Source organism: Juglans regia, chromosome 4, assembly GCF_001411555.2.
Source record: "Juglans regia cultivar Chandler chromosome 4, Walnut 2.0, whole genome shotgun sequence".
Classification (NCBI taxonomy): domain Eukaryota; kingdom Viridiplantae; phylum Streptophyta; class Magnoliopsida; order Fagales; family Juglandaceae; genus Juglans; species Juglans regia.
Window position 1 is genome coordinate 2,588,962 of NC_049904.1, and position 20,444 is coordinate 2,609,405.

The 20,444-nt window shown below is 33.5% G+C and overlaps 3 protein-coding genes across 4 annotated transcripts; 2 read left to right on the top strand and 1 right to left on the bottom strand.

Moving 5' to 3' along the window:
- Nucleotides 1-5,378: 5,378 nt before the first annotated feature.
- LOC108981986 lies at nucleotides 5,379-7,412 on the top strand. The gene is made up of 3 exons (XM_018953246.2): nucleotides 5,379-5,583; nucleotides 6,245-6,437; nucleotides 6,644-7,412. The coding sequence occupies exons 1-3, from the start codon at nucleotides 5,551-5,553 to the stop codon at nucleotides 7,216-7,218; spliced, it is 801 nt and encodes a 266-aa protein (XP_018808791.1). The 5' UTR covers nucleotides 5,379-5,550; the 3' UTR covers nucleotides 7,219-7,412.
- A 2,755-nt stretch (nucleotides 7,413-10,167) lies between these two features.
- Nucleotides 10,168-11,071, top strand: LOC109018586 (copper transporter 6-like). Its single transcript, XM_019000741.2, has one exon. The coding sequence runs from the start codon at nucleotides 10,344-10,346 to the stop codon at nucleotides 10,806-10,808; it is 465 nt and encodes a 154-aa protein (XP_018856286.2). The 5' UTR covers nucleotides 10,168-10,343; the 3' UTR covers nucleotides 10,809-11,071.
- A 1,259-nt stretch (nucleotides 11,072-12,330) lies between these two features.
- LOC109008950 (peptidyl-prolyl cis-trans isomerase PASTICCINO1) lies at nucleotides 12,331-20,444 on the bottom strand. Of its 2 annotated transcripts, none has more exons than XM_018989258.2 (21): nucleotides 20,171-20,444; nucleotides 19,918-20,002; nucleotides 19,734-19,818; nucleotides 19,375-19,444; nucleotides 18,839-18,936; nucleotides 18,427-18,549; nucleotides 18,133-18,165; nucleotides 17,674-17,732; nucleotides 17,484-17,568; nucleotides 17,038-17,196; nucleotides 16,494-16,551; nucleotides 16,144-16,292; nucleotides 15,848-15,945; nucleotides 15,606-15,675; nucleotides 14,831-14,890; nucleotides 14,517-14,573; nucleotides 13,975-14,043; nucleotides 13,768-13,845; nucleotides 13,101-13,202; nucleotides 12,885-12,956; nucleotides 12,331-12,787 (listed from the first exon to the last, which is right to left on the bottom strand). In XM_018989258.2, the coding sequence occupies exons 2-21, from the start codon at nucleotides 19,989-19,991 to the stop codon at nucleotides 12,521-12,523; spliced, it is 1,866 nt and encodes a 621-aa protein (XP_018844803.1). In that variant the 5' UTR covers nucleotides 19,992-20,002; nucleotides 20,171-20,444; the 3' UTR covers nucleotides 12,331-12,520. The 2 variants fall into 2 exon arrangements, with proteins under 2 accessions (XP_018844803.1, XP_018844802.1); XM_018989257.2 differs by having other exon boundaries at nucleotides 19,918-20,045.

A 20,444-nucleotide genomic window follows, 5' to 3' on the forward strand; every position in this document is an offset into this window, starting at 1 on the left:
TTTACATAACTATTACTTACAATAAATAATGTATATATAAGCCATTGAAAAAGGTGATTTTTTTAAAATTTGAAATTAAAAAAAAAATATTAATAAAATAGAACTAGTACGTATAATATTGTGTGTATAATTATACATATATAGTATATCACTTCTCTTTACTTAATTATGATTTTTTTTTTTTTTTGTGTTAGTTTTGACTCATAATAATTCGAACTCAATCATTTTTTTTCTTGGATAAGAATCTTTGTTTTTTGAGTCTTCACCGAACAATGAGAAATAGTATTTTTTTATTTTTTTTTAACTATAAATTTTTTTATCATAAATTTCACACTCTTATAAATATATTTAGAATTTTTGCTTAAAATTCAAAATTCAAAAATAAATAAAATTTATGAAGTGGGTATCTTCAATATTCATCTAATAATAGCCTGGAAATTGGAAGGGGCGAAGAAGCGTAGCAATTTGGACTTGAAAAGAATATTATTTTTGGAGTCAAAGGTCAAAAGGTCGCAATAGCCGACCGCCACGTTGTGGAGTGCGCTATGCCATACATACATGAATATATTATAAATAAATTAATATTTTCTTCTAGAAGAGAGATGTTATTTATCATTTCTATATACATATTAATATGTAATTTTTTATTTTTTATTTTTATTATTCTATTTACATTTTAATTTGTAATATATGTGTTTAATGTTCTGTTTAGATATAATAAATGTTTTATTTTATTTTATTATTATAATTTTTTTAAATTTTTATAAAAAATATAATAAATAATTTAATATTTTTAATTTTTAAAATAATATTTTATTTAATTTTTAATTTTCATCTCAACTCAATTTATTATCTAAACATAGTTAAGAGATAAGGGTTTTTCTATTTTATTTCTAGAGGACCGGCCAAAGGCGGCTTCTTCAACGCGATAACGACGTGTCGTTCCTTCCAAGCAAATCTTAACGATACCGTTAAGCCTAAGGCAGATTTCCATCAATCGTAGTACCATTTCGGTACGAATATTTGCTTCCTTATTTACTACTTTATTAAATTATTTATTATCAGGGTATCCTTCTTGTGTCTTTCATTTAACTTTTTTAAAATAACTTATTAAATTCCTACCTCAAACTCTTTAATTAAATAATTTTGTTAAATTTATAAAGTAATCTCGCATAAATAAATTATATATACGTTATTGTCACCGACACATTTCATAATAATTTATATTTTGTCATCTCAATATAGAAATTTATTTTTTGGATGTTTGGAATTGGATGACTGGAATAAAGGTTTTAATATCCTTAATTTTGGAGGACCTATCGTATCATTTAACGACCACTAGCTCTATTTTAATAAAAAAAAAATTAGAATAATACTAGGTACAAATCTCAAATAAATAAGTTCCGTATAGACTTTTTATAAAAAATTAGATCATACTAAAAACAAAATGGTTTTTTTACACTTTAATAGGTGGAGCTTACTTTTTTAAAAAGACTTGTGCGAGATTTGTTTATTTCGAATTTATATAAATTATTTTTCAAAAAATTATTATCTTGATATTTGGAGGAATAATGAGAATATTATGGCATGAAACTGAATCATGTTTCTTTTTTATCTATTTTCTGTTCATTAATTATTTCACTATTATTCACAGATATTCCCTTAACATCCAAAAGCATAAGATATATCCCCATCATTTAAGGACCTAGCACTTTTTATTTATTTATTTTTTATTTTTTTGGTTCAGGATTAGGACCTCCTAACTGAAGCCACTGAATGACATTGTTGATTGCTTGGTTGAATGGCTTATTTTGTAATTGTTGCCTTGGATTGTGGCACCAAAAAACCCACCGAGAAGGCCATTTAGGCTTCGTTTGTTTTCAAGAAACATCACATCTTATTTTACCTCATCATTATAATTTTTTTAAATTTATAGACAAAATAAAATAAATAATTTAATTTTTTTAAATTCTAAAATAAAAATAATATAAAAATATATATTCTAATAATATTTTATTCAACTTTTTAACTTTAATCTCAACTCAACTCATCTAATTTTATCTTATCTTTGAAAACAAACGAACCGTTAGTCTTTTTTTCTTTTTCAATACGTTTTTTTTGTACTATTAAATATTTTTTAAAAAAAAATTCACAACATCATTAAAAAAATATTTTCTTAATCATTAAGATAAAAGAAAACTATTGTCGGGACAATGTGTCTGGACTCATAGCATTTTCCTTGATGCCTTAAGCTCCCTTCTACTCAACAGCATCAAATTAACCTGCAGCAGGTTGCAGCCAAGATGTTTGGTCTGAAACCTTATGACTTGATGAGGAAGACCACAGAATGCCATCTTAATTGAGGAATGAAACCTTATATAAATATATATATATATATATATATATATATATATTGATCCTCTTTATTTAATGGTACTGTTCACTTTGACTGTTTTTTTTTTATGTAACTCTTGTTTTAGATGATCATCATATTTTAAAAGCTCTCACTTTGAATATTTTAACTTCCGGCTATGATACGGAATAAGGCTTGCTTATATAAAATAAAAAAATAAACATTGAAGAATGAAACAATTCTGGTGCCACCATGGCTGCCCATTTTACTCTGAAAATAGCTAGACACCCGCATGCATGAGATCAAATCTACCACAGAATTAAGACCATACATGAAGGTGTCTCACGTGAAGACTCTCCCTCGTCCTCTTCCTGATCATATTGCTTGACATATTCTATATATGGAGGTGAAATAAGACACTGGCACCTGTCACAGCCACTCATATTATATGGATAATATTCGTTGACAATATTTTAACACCTTCATTGGTTTTGGATAATTTTTATATTGTAACCTCGATATACTTTATTTGTAATTACGGTATTGCTCTACTTTTTGTTAAAAAAAGTAAGATTCCCATTAAAATAAAATAAAATTTTCACGTGATTTTAAATTTATCTACTTCTTTCAAAACCGATATACGAGACTTGTATACAGTACTACAAATATATTTTATAAGGTCAATATGTCAATTAACAACTCGTTTGGATTCAAGAATCATTTCAACTCATCTCATCTCATCTCATATTATCATTATAATTTTTTTAAATTTTTATATAAAATATATTAAATAATTCAATTTTTTAAAATTTTAAAATAATAATAATATTAAAAATAATATTCTAACAATATCTTATTTAACTTTTAATTTTTATCTAAAATCATTATAAGTTGGATGAAATATAATTGTTGTTGACTAGCATGAGATCCTCCGATTCAAACGTGATTTGAAAATTCAATCATCATCAAGTTGTCCAACCATATTTCAAACTTTTGACTTGGAAGTTTTCAAAAGGGCTGCATTAAAAAAGGGTGAATTCAAATGATATTAGAAATGGATCTGGACTCTTTTGAACATCCGAACCGAGCAAATTTGACCGAGTCAGAGTTTCATTTTCAAGGACCTAACCTATCCAAATCATGATATTTAAGAGAAATGGAGGGAAAGTTTGTGAATTTTTAAATCTTTTTTCTGCTAACCCAAGTCATGTTCTATGGTGGTGGAGCCGTCAGCCGTGGGGATAGCAATGCGCGCGGCACAAGAAAAGCAATTTTCATGTTAGGAAAGAGGAACAGATTCATTTCCATTCCTTTTTTTTTTTTTTTTAATCAAATTTTTATATGTTCAATGCATCTACTCGTAAAGAAAGATTATTAGTATGTATACATAGAACATGAGTAAATGGGATATTCTCATCCTTTCACGCATTGTTATGTCATTAATTGAGTAATGTTAGATATAATTATAGGATATGCAAGCTCTGCACACTCTTATTTAAAAAAAAATTTTGAGCTATTATTAAAAAAATAATTTTTTACGAGGGTTCTAAATTTTTCGGCCTTTTTCCAAATAAAGTATTCAACTCTAAGACTATAAAATTTCTTTTTCAAAATTATTATGATAACATTATAGCATATGAGTATATCTGTAATTTAGAACTATTTAATTTGTTTGGTTGGCCCCCAAGTTTGTTTGGAGATCATTAGTTGCTGTTGTTTGGATATAAAGATAATTTCATCTTATATTATTTTATTTTATCTTATTATTATAATTTTTTTAATTTTTTATATAAAATATATAATTTAATTTTTATAAATTTTAAAATAATAATAATATTAAAAAATAATATTTTATTTAATTTATTTAAAATCACCTCATCTCATTATTTAAATCTGCATCAATTAGCTGAAATAGAGAAGGGAATTTATCTCGAGGAAGTCTTTGAAGACCGAGTCTTTGTTTTCAGAGAGCTTTCTTTTGTCTTCACAGAAGAAAACGACATGCTTTTGCATTTTCAATATATAATAAATTTGTCATTAAGGCTATAAATCCGATGCAATGTTATTCTAATTGGTTGGCCGCCCAATGTAGTAGATCCAGATCCCTTTGGTTTTCCTACTTAATAACTCCTTTATATACTTCTTTGGATCCTATTCAGCTAGGATATAAGATTGGGTCATACTCCTAAAAATTTCATAGGAAAAAAATATTTATGTCAAATCTTGATTTAAAGAAAGGAAAGTTTTACGACTGCAAAAATAATTCATAAAAATAAATTTACAAACTGACTTGATTTCATGTGATGGGTTATGTTTATTTTACAATCAAATTAATTTTATAATATGAAGTATCACATTAAGTCATGTCAATTTATAAATTTATTTTTATAAAAAAAATTGTGGCTAAAACACTTATGTTTAAGAAAATAATTTAAAATGTATAATATTAATAAATATAATTAGAAATGAAAATATCTAGGATGAAAATTAACATAAAAAATAAATTATTTAGTTAAAAATTATTATATTAAAAAAATTAAAACTCCAACACATGGCCTACGATTTATTTTCACAACTCATCTCATCTAATTATTATGATTTTTTTTAATTCTCACATAAAATAAAATAATATTATAATAATATTTTATTCAATTTTTAACTTTCATCTCAATTAATTTCATCTCATCTCATTTATAAAAACAAACGAAATTAATTATCCTTTTCTAAATTCTCACACGAAATAAAATAAACAATTTAATTTTTTCATATTTAAAAAAAAATAATATTAAAAAAATATATTCTAATAATATTTTATTTAAATTTAAATTTTTATCTCAACTAATTTCATACCATCTTATCCGTAATAACAAACGAGATTAATTATCCTTCAAAAAATAAAAAAATAAAAAAGAAACGTTGGCAGTGCAAGTCCATTAATTAGATCCATTCATCCTGCCCAGCCAGGACAGCCCATTTTCCATTCCATCAGACTATGAAGCCCAGCAGAGGATTTGCCTTTCCTTTTTCCTCGTATGGACTTTGGTCCCATGCTGATGCCGACATACAAATTTATCGCTTGTGATCCGATCCCTGAGAAGATAAAAAGGCAATCCTTTGTATAAGAGAAGGTCAAAATCCCGCCCCACCCCAATTCTTCTTCATAATTCTTGACCTCTTTGTAATTGAACTCTTCAATCATGGCGCTACAGGGATCTAGCTTCTGCTACAATGTGAGTTATGCATTTCCCCGCTTATCTATGTTATCTTTTGCTTCGCTCGAAAGGTTCCAGATTTTTTTTAATGCTTTTCAGTTAGGCATGAGTGCCGATCGCCATAAGTTGCTGTTAGAAGCCATCAGGAGCTAAGTAGTTTTCTGGAGTTAAGTTATCTGGATCCCAATGTTTAGGTTTGTAATAAATAAACCCTTGTAGTAAAACCCTCTTTCGGATTTTCAATTTTTTTGGCTGTAGCTTTTGTAATTTTTTTAAATTTTTGGTAAATGAGGGCAAGAAAAAAGGTGGAAAATACTTCAAACTTGTAGAAGTGCTTGAGGCTCTTTCATTTTAACGGCTTCTCAAGTACCTTACTTGTGGCTTGATTATATACCTTAGTCGAGGTTGAAATTGATGAATGCTAGTATTGAAGATATAATGGTTATTGATAAGATTGGGCATCCTGCTATTATAATCAAATCAATATTTAGCTGAGTTGAAATTGAGATTGGTTTGCTAAACTTGCATAAATAAGTCAGATATTGTCTTAATGTGAAAAATGGAATGTAAGACAATTGATTCCAAAGCTTATGCCTCTCAATTTATGTTGTCCACAGCTCTTTTATGTGTTTGTTTCACTCATAGTTATATATGTGTCTCCTAACCTTTACTTCTACAGGGAGATGCTTCTATTATCAGGGAAGTTCATGGCTTGCCTTGTTCATTTGTCAAAAGTTTTGCAAAACCTCATCATCTTTCAAAAACTTTCCCGAAGCAATATGGTATAGTTTTAGCTAAACCCTTTGGACAAGGATGTAGGATCCGGGTTTTGCCTAATTGTTGTCGCCTCAGTTTGCAAACCAGAAGATCCAGTAAGTCAGATGCTTTTGACATTCTCTTTGCTATATTCAGTTGCCCCGTCTGCTTGTACTCATAATTAATGGTTACACCATCATGCGTAACTGCAATTTTGAGTCCATCGACCGTCCATAGGGCATGTTTTTTTTCCTGAATCATATTCTAATTTTTTTATTAGGCACGAGTTTTGAGTACTTCTAATTCTGTGTACTTAGTACAGGATTCCTTCAACAAGCTTCCGGTTTGGTCTCATTGAGACCATGCCAAGTGAAAAGAGAGGACACGCAGGATCCTTTAGGTGGTGAAAGCATTATAATGGATGAGCAAATCTTGGAGCAGGACCTACAGATTGCCATTGCCGAGGAAAACTATGTTGAAGCAGCAAAAATTAGGGATAGCCTTAAAAATCTCCATGAGGATAGCAAGACTTCAGTATTGCTAGCAAATGCTCGATTTTATGACTCATTCAGGACTGGAGATTTAGCTGCTATGCAAACCCTTTGGACCAAAGGCAATGAGGCCTGTGTTGTACACCCAGGTGCAAGTGGGATATCAGGTTATGACGATATTATGGAGAGCTGGGAGTTTGTATGGGCAGACTATGAGTTCCCCCTAGAGATTCAACTGAAAGATGTAAGGGTTCATGTTAAGGGGGATGTAGGGTACGTTACATGCCGGGAATTTGTTAAGACTGAAGGTAGCAAATGGGGGGTACAGTTTGCTACAAATGTATTTGAGAGGATTGATGGTCAATGGTTCATCTGTATTCATCATGCTTCACCGGTTGATTTGTGAAACCCATCTCAAATTAGTTTATGATGCAAAACAATTACTGTCTTCCTTCTTTCTGCAATTTTGCTTGAATTTGCATTGCACTCTGTAGGCTACATTGTGTAGGCTATCAACATTATACTGTAGGCTACATTGTGTAGTCCATTTTTGGTATTCACCTTGACAAACTGCCTCTAGCGAGTTTCTGAAGAATTTCACTTTGGGCTGAGTTGTTATCATCTTTATCCTGTCTTTGTTCATGATGCAGATCACTGCACGGTAAACAACCTGGCTTTTCTACTTTATACTTCGATTTGCTTGGGGTAATGGAACTCTCAGCTTCACCATCTTACAGTTGTTTTCCTATCTCGATTTCTTTAATTCAGAGCTCTGAACAATAAGATGCAGTGCCCCTCTAGCCGCCACGGCTCATTGTCATAATAATACAGTCCGCAAGTCGTACTGCACAAAAATCACAAATGGCGACTTCCCCTTAACAAGGATGGGTAGGGATCTATTCATTGATCTCATAGCCCTTTTTTTTGGTTCCAGAACAAAGAACTTCATACATTAAAGATGAACTAACTCAGTCAATACAACACACTGAATACATCTAGAAACACTTTCTAAATCAATAACTACATCAGAACATAAAAAAGCGTTTTTGCCACATAAAACAGAGAGATCATCTGCCATTTGAGATTAATTACTAACAAACTCCACTGGCTACCACCAAGGAGAGAACTTGCCCTTGGTAAACTACCCCTATCACCTTGGAAACCAACAGAGAGACTGTTTCTTTTCCTAGATAACTGACCCTGAATCGTCAGAGCTTTTCAAAACTCTATAAACCATTAAAAAAAACTCTATTTTCATAGCCATTTTTTTATTTTCCTTTTAGTGTTGTATTAATTATATGTATTTTAGGAGCATGTAACTATCTCTCTCTCACCATTCACTTTTCAAAATATTCTCCAAGATTGAAAACTACCATGCATATAAAAACGAGGGCGGTTAGTAATTAGGTTGGAACCCATTACCCATGAAGTGTAGACGTGAGCTAAGATTGCTATAAAGATGATAAGTGGAGTAATTTTGATAACTCCCTATCGGTTAATAGCTTTTCATCAGTATTTAACTCCACATCACTTAATTATATCCCCACCGACAAGAAGTTAATTAGCCACCTATCAATAGACTCTTAAAAACTGGGAGTCTCTTGTTAATTTTTTAATGTATGTATTAGAACAAAAAGCCTCTCCTCTCTCTTTACAATTTTTAGAGTAACTACCTCAAAACTAATCTTAAAATGTGGAATTAATTTGGAAGACACTAGCAGCTTCTTAAATGACGTAGAATTATAATCTTTACAATTGGATGTTTTGCAAGACGAACAAGAGATTTGATTTTGGAAGGGAAATGGTTTATAAAGTTATGAGGTGTGCAAACTCCACACACTCGGGGGAGTGAGTTTAGCCTTTGAGCCCTCCCTCGTGCAACGTGTGGCATTGCACATTGAGAGAGAAATATTCGGGGCTCGGAGCGACAACAAGGGGGAGAGAGTCTGAGAGACTGGATGGCGACGATGAGAGATCGACAACAAAACAAAGAGGAGGAAAGAGGTGTAGTGAGGGAATGCATTTAAAACAAAACCTAATACAAAACAACCTCGTTGCTCTCCAAAACAAAATTGTTTTTATTACAAATCTATAATTTTAATATATATATATATATATATATATATATACACACACACACAAAACCTAGACCTTGTCACCACCTAGTACTATTCGCCTGCATGCCTGCCCCAAGAGAGGGTCAGATGCTAAGGCTTGCCGCCCAGCTCTACTTTTTTAAGAAAAATTTTACTCATCATCCTCACATCATTATACACCATATATAATTTTTTATTTTTTTATTTTTTTCTTTTATCAAATGTGTGGTGTGTAGATGATGAGTAAAAGAACTCAATTAGTTTAAGAAGAATAAAAAAAATTTTAAAAAATAAAAATAAAAATAAGACTGGTGTGTACCTGGTGTGTAAGAATGATAAGTAACAAAATCCACTTTTTAATATTGGATCCCACTATTTTTCAAAATAAGTGCGCAAATTTGCACACCCTAAAACTATATATATTTAGCATTATTATTTGCGAAAACGTCTTGCTTAAGGTAATTCTAATAAACTTCGTCCAATAAGTCAGCCCCATATCAAGAAACTCACATATCTAGGAGAAAAAACATTGATAAAAAAAAATCAGATAAACACAAACTCAAGATCTACACATGCATATATGGTCATAAAAAAATATTACATGTCAAATATATACATAAAAATTGTATACTTTTGGTGCTTTGTGTGTATGTACATGCTAGTTCTGTTTGGTTGCCGAGAAAAGTAAAAGACACCGGAATAGATGAAACGAAGTCCGGCATTTTAGATGCGCAAGTTTTTCAAAACAGATAGGCATTATGAAGAAGACTGCAAGAATCCAAGATTCGATTTTTGTTCACCCGGTTTCTCAACAACCAAGCGGATCATAAAGAAACCATAGATGTAAAAGCCAAAGATTACATCAAGTCCCCAGCTCAAGAAATTTGTAAATCTGGTCACATCAATAATATGAAATATGTACACTGATTTATAAATAAAATAATGTTTCTAATATGTAATAGGATTAAACGGAAATAGGTGAGAAAGACTGAAAAGGGTGTGAAAGTGGTCACATTCCTTTCTATTGTAAATGGCCAAAATAAAAGCCAAGGAGCCATTTATTCCACGAATTAAGTAGAGCCTAACCCTTCCTATACGTGCGGTACTCTGTCTGCAAGTCAAGTACCCCGGCCCTCACAAACCTCTCTTTTTCTTTACGGCCCAATTTCCACGCACCCGATCGAGTAGACGAAGAAACGGCCAAGAAAAAATGAAAATGACTAGATGAACAAACAAACAAATTCTCAGGGAATATAAAAATTTTACATATTAAAACAAAAAGAAAGGATAATCAAAGCTGTCAAACGACCATTTACATGATTTCAGACCTCGTCATCACCTCCAGTGTCATTGGTTTTCTTGTTTACATATACAATCAGCAAGAAAAACTTACATAATTTCCTCCAGCCAACTCTCCCTCTCTCTCTCTCTGAAAATGTCTTATGAACATGATCATGGAGATCACATGGACATGCCTCCTTACGGAACCATGCCGAATGGTGGCATGAGCAACCACATGATGATGCACATGAGCTTCTACTGGGGCAAAGATGCTATAGTCCTATTCTCCGGGTGGCCCAACCAAAACCTCGGCATGTACGTGTTGGCTCTCTTCTTTGTCTTTTTGCTAGCCCTAGCTATAGAGGTCTTGTCCATCTTGCCGGCCGTGAAGCCGGGGACGAAACCGATTATGGGTGGGTTGGCTCAGGCCACCGTCTATGCCTTTCGTATGGGTTTAGCTTACTTAGTCATGCTCTCCGTCATGTCCTTCAACCTTGGAATCTTCATAGCCGCGGTGGCCGGTCATGCCCTTGGGTTCTTCATCATCAAGACTCGTGCCATTGCCATAGCCAAACCTGCCGAGAACATATCCTCCACCAGTATCATGTCTAAAGTTTAATTTCGGATCAAGAGTTACTGTATTCCGAAGGACGTGCATGCAGGGTGTACTTTCACTTCTGTTTCCGTTCTTATCAGTCTGTTTATATCGGTAACTTTCTTTGTTCTCTGTGATCTGGTTCTCCTATATATATCTTGATGATTTATCGGGAAAACGATTTAGACAGATTCCAACTCAATTAAAAGTATCTAATATTTCCGTGTAAAAATAGATTCCTGTGTAAGCATTTGAAAAACTCAACTAAAAGTATCTATTTCTTCTTATGATGGATTCCAACTTTTTTTCAAAGAGCTTCCACAGAATTTGCGGGTACTAGCCAGTATTTTGTTAGTGTTAATATATATGTAATGTGTGGAGATTTCTATTGATCGATATGACACAGATCGTGTTAACTTATTGCGTGTTGTCATCAATATTGCTGCTGTGATAATTAGTAAGGTTGAATTAAACATCCTTCAACTGTTTATTTTATATGCTAATTAATAGTTGAAAGATGAGAACTGCTACATATATATAAAGAGATTATACAAAACTAAACCCACAAATTGATGTGGTTTAATGTGATCCGTTAAATTTACTTTACAATAAAAGTAACTTTACAATATGACATACCATATTAAGCCACGTCAGTTTGTAAGTTTATTTTTGTGTAATTTCTTTATGTCTAAATTATTTCACATGCAACAATATGGACCTTTTTTTTCCCTTTTTGAAATTTACTTTTCCCATTCGGACAGTCGAGTAGAAATAGAAAGTTGCATCAACGTACATGCATGTGCATGGGTGGGGGGCACTTATATACGCCTAGGAAAAATCTTATTGCAAGCAAGTTTATGCACCAATTCGTGCACTAATATTGATATGTAATACATATGTTTAACGAAACGATGTAAATTAAAAATAAAAATATTTTTATGATATAGGAGATTTTCTTCTTCTCTCAAACAAATTTTTTTCATTTTTTTTAAATAAAAAAAATCATCGGTACGCGATATAGTACACGAACTCGCTTATATCTAGCAAAATCCGCTTCTAGACAAATACAGTCCTCTTAATGGCATGCATGAGGTAATTATCGGGTCATGTAGTCCTTTGGATTGTCTAGAAAAATACTCTCAAATCGACGAGCTGGATATATAACATGGTACTGATCTCATTGATCCTTTATAGTATTATTAATGGCATCCCAGGTCCGCTAGAAAATAGAAAAACAATCTTAATTAGATTGTTTAGTGTAAATGAACAAAATAAAAATAATTGCCAAAACCACACACCCCTGCATCTGCCTCTTGAGCATGTAAAACCTACACTACTAGCTCATCAAAATGCATCAACCAATCTTTGATTGTTAGTGTGATTGACTCATACTTGTCGTGGGGCGCCATTGCAACTGGTTCGTCGAACATACACTGTGAAGTTGACTTTGCCGATGCGATTCGTAGAGTAGTGAACAAAATCATAGAAGGTAATTTGCACACGCCGCCTTTAGGGGTTTCAGGTGTTCTAAATTGAATACATCTAATGCATAAATCTCAAAGGTGCCTTAGAGATGGTCATTCATTTGCTATTTTGTGTTTTCTTGGTACATGTATGCTTGTTACAACTGATTCTTTCTCTGGCCACCAACCCAAACATAAATTGCCACCGCACTCAATGACTGGGAATGACATAATTTACCATGACCGGGCCAGGATGTTATTTTGACATCCAAATCATAAAATGGTGCATCTTTGCAATCCAAGACCTGAAAATAGTCTTCTACCAGTCGGCCAGAAGTGGGAGAACCAACCCATTTGATGTGCATCGACTGCATCTTCATGTGATTCATCTGAATTTTCCGCATCTGAATCCCCCTTGTCAATGTTGTTCTGCTTTTCACCTGTATTATGATCTTCTTCTCTATCTCCAACCTCAGCAATTTCCCCGGGCTTCTTGTCAAAAAGACCTTTAAATTGTTTCCGAGCCTTCCTTTCAACTTCCTGCACATCAATTGATCAGCAGAAGCTATGATATAAAGCATTTTTCAATTCCGGCTCAGATACTACTACAAAGAAAATTTGTGGGTCTCTAACTCACCTGCTCCTTCTGCTGGAGTTTTAAAAGAGCAGCGGTTGCCTCCGCTTCAGATGACTTGTCACTTTTCATCATCTGATGACATCCAGAAGCAAGTTTTAAAATGGTGTGAAGAATTTAATGATCACATACTATGACCACCAATTATTAGTTACTCCTCATAGTTTAAAAATAAAAATAAAGAATACATTGCTATTGTTTTTGTTTTAATAGCATTACCATTTTGAAATCAGCCCTTGCTTCCTCAAAATCTCCGGCTTCCATGTAAGCCATTCCACGGCGATATAGAGCCTTCACATGTGCACGGTTTGCATCCAAAACCTAAATAGTTCCAGGATGAGTAGACATCAGAAACAAAACTCAAGAAAATTTATCTTGGCCTTTGAAATCAATTATAAAAACCAGTTGAAGATCTACAGCGCAATGATGGTCTGAAACCTATGAGCATACGGGGTTTCTTTTAGAGTTAGAGAGGATATCCTTTTAATCAATTACATCTCCTTATATATTGTTTGTATTCATTCACCAAACAACTAAATTGTTCATGGTAATGGCCCATGATGACATTAGAGGGTGCTAAAGCCAACCAATGATTCATAGTTTGCTATAAGAGATAGACACTTCATTGCTAACAATTTACATATCACTGTCATTCCAAGCGGGAGACAGAGAGACAGGAGGCGGCTTTTTTCCCAAGACCAACACGGGGAGAAGAAAGAGGGAAGGGGTTGATTTACATATCTTCCATATACAATTAATTGACTTCTTCAATAAAATCAACTGACAGCTTATTACAATTATTAAGCTAAGAACTCGTTTGATTGCTAAAATGTTCTTTCCCCAAGAAACAAACAGGGCTGCCACAATTTGAAGTCACAAAGCATACCTTATTGCATGTCTCTATGGACTTTCTGCATTCTCCAAGTTTCAGCTGACAAGCAGCCACATTCAGATGCAAAAGATTCTTCAAAACAAGAAAGAAAAACTTAGCAAAATTGAAATGATTGCTAAACTATTAGGAGATGACATTATCAAGAATCAACCAATTGCTGCAGCAGCCTTAGTTTCCTATAAGAATAAAAAGTGCACTTACTCGTGTATTTGCAAACTCCTTCCCTTCATCATCATCTTGTGGATTGACATGATTAAATTCCCTGAGCACCTAAAGCAGCAACCATAATATTATATGACTTGAAAGAACAACAGATACATTGGCAACATTTTAGATGAGAGATTCTAGTTGTTGATTCAGAAGAATATTGTTTATATCAATAGCACAGTTTTCATTGGTTGGTGAAAAAGATTATTCAAGTACTTAATGCCAAAGTAGGTGCTGGCATTTGAGTCCATCCACAACAGTTATTGAAAGAATTAACTATTCCAAGTCAGAAAAGTCAACCACTCAATAAATAAATAATATTTATGATGTAGCAGTACAGCACCAGCCAGATTGGGCGACATGATTGATATCTTTCAACAATTACAGTAACTGAAAGCTGTACTTTACAAAATGGCAATTCCATCTCAAAACTTGGTCAAGATTCAATGCAAGTTTTTCTTTGATTGATAACATCTAGAAAAGTTAACAATATATATCTGAAATACTTTATTATAAAAAAAGGATGAAAAAATTACCTTGTCATACTTTGCTTTAGCAAGTTCAAATTTTCCTTCTTTGAACAGCCTGTTACCCTGACAATGAACAAAAGCATGAGAGATCTCACTTTGCTTGGTCCAAGTAAGATGCTCTCACTTGAATGACACTTGAGTCATTTTTTTAGGGTAAGGATAGTTAACGTCATTTATCAACATAGAACAATGATAAAACATGGGCTATATCAGTAGACTGCAACAGTTGTGCATAGGCAAGTTTGAAGTGATAAGATGGGTAAAAACATCCCATAGCTACTAGATGGACCGATGCACCACATTATATGTCAGTGGCATACCGTGTGTCTGATCTTCTCTGCTTCATCCATGATACTTTTGAAGTTCAAACCAGTCCAATCCTGCAATTTGTATTCAAATCATGCACAAATTATGCAATATAACTTATAAGTGTCAATCACTTCATCACTTAACCAGAAAACATCTGAAGGTACTCATGGTTTAATCAAGAAAAGAAATCTCACAACTAAAGAAATCTACAACTAAATTCAGGTCCACTTCTCTTAAAGAAATTTAAACACAAGTTATTACTAAATATACACCCAGCAAAGAAACTTAAAGCCCAAAACAAATTTCAAGAGGTTTTAAAAGGAATCATCTGTCATGTAGTAGTTTCTGCGGATGTTGAAAAGCCGATCTAAACTCAGATCCATTGATCTTTTGGACATCCATATGTTTGGTATATGAGTCTAGCATTGGTTCAATCTTCATCCCATAAATTTAAAATTTTTAATTTCTTCCTGAAAGAAAAATCAAAAGGAAATTGATCTGACCAAGAGTTAAGAGTATACATCAGCCATCAATCAAAAAATTCAAGCAAACTGAGTTAAAACTCCAATTTCTTCAATTAAACTAAGACGTTAACCAAGTTTTAAAATAAATGACCCTTTTCAACAATGAGAGAGTTCTTATATCCAACTAAACACGAGTCTAATTGTCAACAATAGCACTTCTGCAGCCAGTTGACACTAGCCCAGGGAAATATGCTATGGTTGCCATAATAGGTTTCATAGCATCAAATCTGCTGCTGCACGAAAAAAAAAATTCATAGATTACCTTTGGCATCTCAAAACCAAGAAGTTCAATTTCCCATTCAATGTGAGCAGCTTCAGGAACATTAGCAGGCCTGATCATATCAGGGAAAATTTTCTGTCACATATTTCGAAGTAGAAGAAAGGAGATTGACATAATGGATAATGGAAAAGTCAATTAGAACAATAGCCAAAATACTCTATATATGTTGTTTTGGAGACACTGAATAGCAATCAGAGAGGGAAAGTAATAGTTTTTAAAGTAACCTCGGGAATTTGTCATATGCATAATCAGGTGGACATGTGACAAGAGCTATCTCACCAGGCAGCATCAAACGAACAGACATTTCAAATCCCTCAGGCACCTAGCATACGAAAATTAGATTTTCACTCAGTTGAATTGCATTATAGCAGCAAAGATTAAGCACAAATTGGTGAGATTTGTGTGATCTTGCATTGTTAGTGAGTTGAGTTCTAAGCTAATGTGGTCTTCAATGCTGAAAATTTGCAACTTAATGATTAAAAATATTCAAATATAGCATGAATTTTCCCATAAAACTCACAAGCCCTTCTCCAGAACTGAACTCCAAAGGCTGACCATTGTTGTCAACTCTTGTATCGTAAAAGACCCTCTTCTCCTCATTAAGAAGCATGCCCTTGTAATGGACTCGTAATAGACTGTCATGAAGAGGGCAGTCCATTGGAAATTCACCTAATTGTTTCAATCATTTCAGAATAGCATCATGTTTAGGTTCATGAAATAATAATAAAATTAAATGAAGAAGCTGAAAAGGCAGTAGCTGGAACCAAAACCATGTGCAAGTAGATAAATCATACAGCATCCTTTAGTCTCAGTTTACCAACTAATATCAATTGCAAAGGGGAGAAGAAATGTTCCGAAACCCAACCCAACCTTTTCCATCACGAATCCGACGTTTTATCAGGCGTCCATCTCCAAGCATGTCCCGCACCTGTCAATGCATAAATAGAAAGTAAACTGATATTTCAGTACGAATCCAGCTGGATGCTTGTCTGATATCTAGGGATTAACTCAACAATACCGGAACAAACTACATTACGTGTGACACATGGGATGGAAGAGTACAATAAAAATAAAAAGTTAATGTCTTACATTACGACTTCAGACAGAATGAACCTAATTCTTTACATGACTTGGATATTTTAATAAACCAACATCACCTTGAAGCAACAAGACTGCATTTGAATCTAAAGGGGGAAGGGTGGTTTTTCATATATATATAGGCAAAGAAAAGGTTGAAATATGTAATGCACAGCCAAAAAAAAGGAACCATGACCAAGAAGAAAGCACACCATTAAGCAGTTGCAAATCAAAGACTCGAAAGCTCAGAAAATCATTTGTAAACAGTGAATAGTTGGCATACATATAGATGAGCTGAGCAAATAACTATGTTTTGCCAATAGAAAGAGCTTCAGACCTGAATGAAGTGGACAAGCTCCACCTCAAAATGAACTTCTTCAAAACCTTCTATCACAGGGATCAAAGGCGATGGAGTTAAGTACTGACTGGTGACAAATATTATAGCCTTCTCTCCCCGTGTCATTGTTCCAATTCCCATCTCAAGACCTTTAGGTACCTAATTTACAAATGAGCAATGAAAAACACCTTATAGAAAAGTGCATAAGATTGTGTACAGGAAAAAAGTAGCATTCTTCCCAGTTATATCCAAGAGACATAGTTTTTCTAATCAGCTAAAAGCTCCATGCTTTTCTGAGTTTATCTCAACAAATTAGCAAGCTATGATTGAGTTAAAACATAAAAAACTTCATTATGCATATCATTCCATTATGAAAAAGAAAAAAAAAAAAAACAAGCATGTCTAACAATTTGGAGAAAGTAAATCATAGGGAATGTGTTGCTGACCTCTGATTTTCCAAAAGTAAAGAAATGTGGTTCTCCCTCCGTGTGTGACAGAATTAACTTCCCATTACCAGTCTTTGCAGAAATCCTGGAACAATCATACTCCAGTAAGAACTTCAAGCATTCCACTTTGCAGTTTAACATTAACATAGAAGAGAGGAAAATATATAAAGTGACAAGAACAAACTCCTACCAGGCTTTTACTTCATAAGGTTCTCTTGGTGATTCCCAACCCTGCCCTTCATTTATCACCTGTTCATATAGGAGTCTTCAAAGTCTTATAAATATCACATGCTTACTCAGAAAAAATGAAGTGAGAACTCAGATATATCACCATCGTGTTTCTTATCTTTTCCTTTTTCCGACAGCAGATTAAGATTTCATTATTACAATATAAAGAAATTCACTTCCATGCATTTATAATTCTTTCATAAAGCCAATGCAACAATTCAGAACAGATACTCTCACTGGTGAATGAAAGACACTAAGAAACAAAAAGAAAATTAAAAATTAAAAGGTTACAGCCAGCATCTAATAGAACCACAGCATGCAGACAATGAAACCATCTCAGGTTCCCAATAAAGTACCCTGAGATCATAGCATGACCCTAATGAAATTATAAACAATGAAACAACCATGTAGCTTCCAATACCTTCTTTAAAACTCCCAGATCATCACTAACAACCTGAAAATCAGTAAATTAGACAAGCAAATATTAGAAATAAAGATACGTCACATGCAATTACTCACTTATTCTTCAGATTTAAAGGCATCAAAAGCAAATCAAACATTTGCAAGAAAACACCAATTAGTTGAAGGTCCATGATCTTGAACAAATTTCAGTCATAGAACTGATATTGTAACAGCCACCCCAAAAAGTAATGAAAATTACTGTGTGCTGGGAGTGAAGTTCCACACAAGAGGATTTGAAAATTGATAGGCTCACCTTAGCTTTGAAAAAATCTATCATCTCAATCTCAAAATGAAGTTCATCATCCTTTGGAAAGTTATCAGATGCTGAAACTGGACAATCATCCTCACCATAATGCAATTGAGGCTTCATCTTAAACTGTGAAATAGCAATACAATTTTGTAGTAAGTAAAATATACCAGTATATCTAAACCATCAAAGTACTTAATTTGCTCACTCTAGAAGGTCCTTATCCAGGAAGTAAAAAGAAAACTTTCAGACACAACTAAAATTAGTGAAGGCTACAAGGATTAAGAAACAAATTCTAAATATTTTTTTGTGAAATATATATGGTGTACATTGAGTTTATTCTTCTCCATTCTTTGCCATATATTTTGCCTATTTTCTTTTTTAATACACAGAGTTTTGGAAACAATGAAAATGTTACCATTGCAACTTCACCCTTCAACATCGTTGGAATACCTTCTAGCAATCCCAATATCATCTTGCTTTTTCCCAATACAATTCTTATTGGGGTACTTTTGCCTGTCATGTAAGGTACATATTTATTCAAGCCAATGGCTATAGTAGAAGATAAATCACATAGTAAACCTTACAACAACAGCACATTAATTACAGGATAAATGAGAAATAACTGTTAATGAATGACTCCATCTCAATTATATTGAACCTCAAAAGGAATCTACAATGCAGTTGAAACATAAACCTTAAAAGTATTGAACAAAGAACTCAAGTGCTATTCTCTAAACCATCACTGTCTATGTGATTTCTGCAGTCATAAGAGAAAAGAACAGCCAAACCAAAGGAAATAAAATGAGTTGACCGTATAGGCATTACTAATGTACAGGATAGAACAGCAACCATTTTTGCAAAGAAAACATATGATATGTAACCAGAGGGAAAATACAGAAGTGTCTTTTTCAGTTTACTCAAAACGTAACTAGAGGCATACAATCAACTGACCTCCATTTTCAAATCTACTAGATTCAACAACAACTCCATCCAACGTTCGAATGGTACAGTGATACACGACCTGCAGAAAATGAAACACAACTCAGATTTCACATTTCAAATCCAAACTTCTCAAATAGCGCACATTCCATGATGACAATAAAGCCACTCCCCACTAGTATAAGACAGCAGGTCAATTGCAAAAATGTCCCGTAAATTATAGATTGAAGCATTTCTCACTACTCATATACCCAGCCGTGCTAGTTTATCTTTGAGTTAACTCAATGTTTTGTGTCTAATCGGGTACAATATTTGAAATGAAAAGGAATACAATCAGGCAGAACCAGAGCATGGCAAGCGAAAAGAGCTACCTGATCACCATCTGAAGGCCTTGAATCCCCCCCACCGGGCCTCATCAGCGCTTTCATCAAGCTCCCGGGCACGATTTTGCTTTTCCTTTTGGTCATAAGATGAAAACATAGAAACGAATAGCGTTACACTTGAGAGTTCTTATTATCATTAAAAAAATTGAAAGTGGAAAGAAAAAAAATATGCCTCTTCTCATCATCAGTTGGTGGTTTCTTCTTCTGTGACGCAGATTCCTGTTCCGTATCCTCGTCTAAAGCCATAGCCAATTACACTGGCCGCAAAATTGGCGAATAGTCTTTTAATATAAACCGACCCTAGATACAATTAATAGAATTACAAGAGCTACACGGTGAATTGAGCTAAAAAATAGTCACGATTAAGTTCAAGAACGAATAAGATATAGCGAACACATTGACGAGAAATGACAGTAAACCCTTACGTTCAACTTGCTTAAAAAAGCCAAGGAATTTCCTCTTTTTTCCACTATTTGAGAGCTCGCACAGCTAGAACACAAACACAATTGAGTATAATTGGAATGTTTGGCGATTGAAATGAACTTCCCGATTCTTCTCCGACCTGAATACTTTCGCTGTAAAATTCTTCCTTCTGGGTTTGGCTCCCGAGAGAAATTCTCGGAAAATGAAGATTTCGGATGTGGAAGACGAATCCGGACCGGTTGACCCAACCGTAACGCAAAATACTGAAATAGTATG

Coding starts and splice junctions, on each gene's coding strand:
- LOC108981986 (XM_018953246.2), top strand. CDS start 5,551: ATGGCGCTACAGGGATCTAGCTTCTGCTACAAT. Junction 5,584..6,244: donor GATCTAGCTTCTGCTACAAT/GTGAGTTATGCA, acceptor TTACTTCTACAG/GGAGATGCTTCTATTATCAG. Junction 6,438..6,643: donor TTTGCAAACCAGAAGATCCA/GTAAGTCAGATG, acceptor TACTTAGTACAG/GATTCCTTCAACAAGCTTCC.
- LOC109018586 (XM_019000741.2), top strand. CDS start 10,344: ATGTCTTATGAACATGATCATGGAGATCACATGGACATGCCTCCTTAC.
- LOC109008950 (XM_018989258.2), bottom strand. CDS start 19,991: ATGGCTTTAGACGAGGATACGGAACAGGAATCTGCGTCACAGAAGAAG. Junction 18,937..19,374: donor TAGTAGATTTGAAAATGGAG/GTCAGTTGATTG, acceptor CTTACATGACAG/GCAAAAGTACCCCAATAAGA. Junction 15,946..16,143: donor TCAGTTCTGGAGAAGGGCTT/GTGAGTTTTATG, acceptor TTCGTATGCTAG/GTGCCTGAGGGATTTGAAAT.